The following is a 5,838-nucleotide window of genomic DNA, read 5'->3' as shown; positions in this document are numbered from 1 at the left end:
TTGTGAACAGCTGCTCAATTCAGATTTGGTAGAACGGGTGCCTTTCACGAGTACGAATGTGTACTGGCATCAAAAGCAAACGCTTCGGCATCGTGAAACTAGTGGAGATGGTAGCGTAATTACTGCCATCATATTAACAGTTGGGCATCTTCAGTGGAAGATGGACCGGTTCATATTGTATTGGAGAGAACCAGCACGGCACACCACGGAGATTGCAATGAAAATGAGAGAGGCTTATGCTTTCTGTTTTCATTAGTTTTGGTGTTTTTGTGAGTGCAGAAACAAGCCTTCAAAAATAAGATGCTCTATTCAGAAGAGGAAAAAAACTACACACACGGCTGGGTCTAGAAAAAACAGAGGGGTAGAATAGCCTCTCCCCGGATGGATTGTTCGCATAAAGTCGGGCCACAATGTAGAATCGAGCTATAGTCCATTACAGGATACGGTCGTGTATACATCCGATAAAAGGCTACTACAATAAAGTGTAACATTGTTCCAGCAATTACTGTGTACGTTTGTCAACTAAGAGTTCATTCTTCGACCAAGTGCCACAATAAGCAATACGATGAAATTCCTGGTGAGTAGTGATTTCATAAATGTTGCCCTTGAACAACCGTGCTCGATTAAACCCTACAACATTTTGAAGAGTGAGAGTGTATCTACATTGTAGTTTGAATGAATGTTAAGTTCTGTTGAATGCAGTGAAGCAGTGTTTGTTAAAATATGAAATTTATTTCATTGCAAGTTATGCGCTAGAAGTGCTTTTGAAAGATAGTTTGTGAAAAGTTTCTTCTTTACTTTTTAATTCAATTTCTTGAATGAAACAGATACATACTTTGCAGTTTTATATAATATTTCTGAAACAGATATCCCAGCTTCTAGTAGGAAACAATTAATACTAATACAAACAGTGGCACAAAAATGAATTAATAAAAATAAAAAAGTGTTAAGATATTGTTAAAATTTGCACCTCAGTAACTTGTACTTAGTACAAGATAATTACAAATACTGTTATTGGTCCAAGTTTAAATCAAATAAACGACGTATTATATTCTTTTTTTCATTAATCAGCTTGCATTAATCAGCTCATATATAAAGTGAGTTTAAAAATGAAACAAAGCTATTGTTTAATTTAAAATAAAATTAATGCAAATCATCTAGAAGTACAGTTTACTCAAATAGCAAATCGAGTAGGATCCCAAGCAATTGAACAAGCATAATATTTGTAAATTGTATTATTAGTTACAAAACATTGTTTTGTGTATTTTTAAATGCTTAGAACACGAAGTACGATACGAATTTTGAATACGAAATGAACTCTTCAACCACTCACAGTAAAGTATGATTTGAAAACCCGATTTTTAATTTTTATAATCGAGTTGACTAGTTTGGCAGTGTTAAAAAACTCTATCGAGTCCGTAAGACCTCAGAAAGTATGAGTATTTTTTTAGTTTAAAAACATTTGGAAACAAAACAGCCGTACATATGAATAATTATGTAATTTCAAATTTTACCGTTCGATTTTTAGTTTGAAAATTACATTTTGATTACGCGAAATGTTCTATGAACATTAATTCAGTTCATTAATTAATTAGAACTAGAGATAACTGAAGAATATAAGTAATATACAACATTTTTATAGTTTCGTTATTTGTCTCTAATCTTTTTATGACAAATTTAATAAATATCGAATCTTTTAAAATGCAATGTATGGAACTTTGGATGCTCACTTTTTTCTTGATTTTTCTTGAACATTGCCAACTACGAAACACTGCATAAATAATATTTATGTGCATGAAGTTTCATATGCTGGTATAATTGGTTATTAATTAATGTCCATCATAATGGCATTTACCGCATTGTCAATATTCACCAATGTTTGACATTTAAATCAACTTCTTATATATCTTGGTCGACCCTCTTTGACAATAATGACGGCGTAGAATAATTACTACCGTTACGAAATATCCTTTAACGGTGTGTTATAAAAAATATCCGCAAATGAAGATTTTTACGTTGTCTTCAGCTTTCCAATGCCCTTTTACTCTGTAGTCACCAGCTGGAATAGATAGTGGTGACAATCGTTCGTCTATAGTCCACAAAACGTCGTGTGTTCTATTATGTAAACATCACTGACATCACTTGTCAACGCTCTTTCAATCGTTTTGAATACCTACTCCATGTGGAAACGGAGCAGCTATCCTTGGCAGCGTTTCCTCAAAAATATTATATAAGTACAACGATAACGGATTTGTTGACCTATGTCGTAAAAACTTACAACCTTCTAATCTCGTGTTATAGAAGAATGGTTCATAAACATTGATTTCATGTTCTATATTAATTGAATTAAAATTTTTATTAATGATTAATGTGAATAGTAATAGAAATATTAAATGAAGTTAGTTGATGACGACGCCTAGTAGTTTTGATTTATACACAATATTTTCAAAAGACGAAGTTGGCGAGAATTTTTCCATTATTCTCTATTGTAGAAATGGAATACAATGAACTCCAATTGATGAAATAAGACAACACTAAAATAAATCACCCATACCCACATTCCCATATCCTATCCGGAAAATCCCTTATTACTATTCAAAAATGGTACCTAATCTCCAACGGAATAGCCAAAACAGATCATTATGTACAACTATTTGCAAAACAATAAGTAAGATAGGTTAAGATTAGCTAGAATTAGAACAGATGGTGGCAGATTAGGATTGAATAAGATTAGGCTTAGGTTTCGTTTTGTTTCTTCTTTGCGGGTTTTTATATCAAAACTTTTTCCCCGCGCAACTCCCGTCACAACGCCTTAATCAATCACCACAGGTAACTAAAATCAAGAACGATAAGCTGAAAGATTTGTTACACATAACGAGGAAAGACAGATTCACAGGAAAGACAGACATAGTTCTAAAATTATATACATTAACGGAACACCGTAGGTGCTGTAAACGCAGACTATGAGAAAAATGTTTTAAAAAATACTGTAATGTTTCTCAATAGTTTAGATTATGTATGATTTTTGAATAATGTTACGTCTGTACTACATGCATTTGAAGCGAGTTTCATCGAAAATTCAGCACTTTTTCCGTTTTATTTTTATTCTAGTGTACGTTGTAGGTGTTGCATCAACAATATTAATCCACAGTTTTAAGGTTACCATTACAAAATTGCAAGAAAATTATATGGAACTTAAAATTGCATGGCAGGAGTTACCAAACTGCTCTTAGAATTATGTTTTTTTTTATTTTAAATTTGACACATTTAAACCAGTAAATATTTGTTAAAATGAGAATACGTACCCTACACAACGATTTTTCGTAGCGTGTCGTATAGTTATGTTACATGCAGCGATATTGACCTAAGGAAAAAAATGTAATAGTGTGCGTAAAAATATGCTCACCCCATATAAAAGTTTTTGTTTGTTGTTAATGTTGATCGTTAATCGAAAACTGTTAATTAGTTTTTAATCCCTTGAACTTTGCAGAACATCGGATTTATCCATCCCTTCAACTTTTTTGGTTATTCTCAAAAACTAAGTCGTATGGTTATGTTACGGACTGTGTGGATATGCATGGATGGTTTAACTAGTACTTTTTTTTTGAATGTTTTATTCAAATTACTATTCTTATAATATGTGTTGTTTGAAGTTACGCAAGACGTTACGTTAATTTTATTTCTTTTAAGAATGATAAAAGACACACGGCACGGTGGTCTATTGATAGCGGCCGGCCGCTATCAATTAGAAAACCGGCCTTCTCATGGCAGAACCGAAGCAAAATCCCATCCGAACCGTTCCTCCGTAGCAAGGACTGACTATCCGGCTACGTGGTAAAATAAGTCAATTCAAGCTCTATGAAGCTAGTTATTGCCATTATTATTGTTTAATGGTTTTTATGTTATTTTATTATATGTGCACTACACAGCAGTATAAATTAATGCACACATTTCGTTTTTCCCAGTGCGTCGCTGTTTGCCTTACCGTGATGTGCATTGAATCACTAGCACAAAACAATCAATATCTGCCCCCAGACAAAGGTTATGCTTACGACAAACCGAATCAGCCATTCCCATCTTCCCCTCAACCTCAGAATGTTCCGCGACCACAGCCCACTCCTGGTCGTCCGGCACCATCTTATGGTCCTCCAGCTCAGGATGATGTTAGTATGATTAAGCACTGCTAGTTCGCGTGCAGATGAATAATTAATTTATTTCTCGCTATACCTTTTATTTAGCACCATCACGAACCTGGAATGCCTTTCGATTTTCAATACAATGTGAATGACATTGAAACCCAAAATGATTACTCTCATAAGGCGGTAAGTGACGGTGACGTGACACGTGGCGAGTATCGTGTCCAGCTTCCTGATGGACGTACGCAAGTTGTGCGCTATACTGCCGATTGGAAGAATGGGTACAATGCTGAGGTATGTTATTAATGATAGTGAATTGAATTGAATTTTTACATATATTTCATTTGTTCTACTTGTTTCATTGTTTGTAGGTATCGTACGAAGGGGAAGCCAGATATCCTGAAGGCCCTGGTCAGGGTGGTGCCAATGCAGGTGGATACAAATACTAGAAGCTGACTAAAACAAGATCCTTCATCACTCATTTGAATGATGATCTCAACAGTCCAATCTCGCGTCCGATAAGACTAGACTTTCTTATGCAGAACGGTAGAACCCTAATTACATAAAAAAAATGTTTCCTTTCATGCTTGCATCAACTACGCTAAGGTTATCATTAATGTATGAGTCATTAAGCAGGTAAAGTTCACTTACAAATCGCAACTTATTTACAAAGAGTACACTTTGCAATTTAGCAATAACCATGAACGTGGTTGGCGAAATCATTCATTCATAGGTAGGTGGTTGCAGAATCATAGGTAGGTGATCCCGAAGTCAAGTAATACCCGTTTGATGATTCTGAATCCAACTACTGCGCGAGATATCATTAAAATAAACTTATTTCATAGTGGGCCAATTTGATATTTTATTTCCAAATATCATTTTAAAGATGGAATAAGATATCTTAATCAGTTTCAATAATACAAGTATTTAATTTATGGCATACTTAGTAATAAACAAAATTGATGACATTAATGTCCCTTTTATTAAACCAGTTCTTTATTCCTTTAAGATCAGATTAGGAGTGTCTGTTTTAGAGCCTTGCGCGGCTCGTCCAACTGACATTGTCGTAACTGTCAGTTGGGCAACGTTGTGTGGTTCGGGTATGCCATTACATTATCTTACATATAATGTAATTATACCACCTATAACTACATATATATAAAGTTGTACATTTTCATTCATCAAATACATTTTTTTAACAAATAGTTTTTGCTTGTTCTTGTTCGCCTGTTTAGTGGTATCGTCAATTTTTTTGTCTTTATGATGTTGTGTCCGCTCTATAATGGAGTAGGATCCGATTCCTCTAGAAGGTTCCACAGGGTCTCCTACTCAACTCCTATTCCGTCACGTCCTCGTCGTGCAAATTGATAACATGTGTCACCACATATCCAAGCTTGGGTACATGGGCTAGTCTAAACGCCTTGGGGTGATAGTGGCACACGAGGGAACACGAGGGAAGTGGGTAGTCCAGGTTTCTGGGCTACCTCAACGTCGGGGAGAAAACGCTAACGCTAAACTAAGCTGTCACGAGGCCCTCCAGAGGTACTTGGGGGCTAGAAAACCAAAGAAAGAATTGAAACGGACTCAGCGGAAACCACTATGCCCCAGAACTACGTTTTTTCAGAGCTAATGGAACGTACGCACTCTGTATCGAGCCTTAGACTTGAAGCAACTGGATGACACCCTAACCACACTGAACATG

The 5,838-nt window shown here is 35.3% G+C and overlaps 1 protein-coding gene across 1 annotated transcript; it reads left to right on the top strand.

The window, feature by feature from the left end:
- Positions 1–565: 565 nt before the first annotated feature.
- LOC128719691 (pro-resilin) lies at positions 566–4,585 on the top strand. The gene is made up of 4 exons (XM_053813319.1): positions 566–577; positions 3,966–4,163; positions 4,239–4,430; positions 4,508–4,585. The coding sequence occupies exons 1-4, from the start codon at positions 566–568 to the stop codon at positions 4,583–4,585; spliced, it is 480 nt and encodes a 159-aa protein (XP_053669294.1).
- The last annotated feature ends 1,253 nt before the right edge of the window (positions 4,586–5,838 follow it).

The sequence above is a fragment of the Anopheles marshallii genome, chromosome 2 (assembly GCF_943734725.1).
Source record: "Anopheles marshallii chromosome 2, idAnoMarsDA_429_01, whole genome shotgun sequence".
In the NCBI taxonomy this organism is placed as follows: domain Eukaryota; kingdom Metazoa; phylum Arthropoda; class Insecta; order Diptera; family Culicidae; genus Anopheles; species Anopheles marshallii.
The sequence above is the reverse complement of the archived record's forward strand: the minus strand, read 5'-3'. Positions and strand labels throughout refer to the sequence as shown.

What these genes read in the sequence shown, in the direction of transcription:
- LOC128719691 (XM_053813319.1), top strand. An exon ending in GTCCTCCAGCTCAGGATGAT is followed by an intron (nt 4,164 to 4,238) that starts GTTAGTATGATT and finishes CCTTTTATTTAG; the next exon opens with CACCATCACGAACCTGGAAT. An exon ending in AGAATGGGTACAATGCTGAG is followed by an intron (nt 4,431 to 4,507) that starts GTATGTTATTAA and finishes CATTGTTTGTAG; the next exon opens with GTATCGTACGAAGGGGAAGC.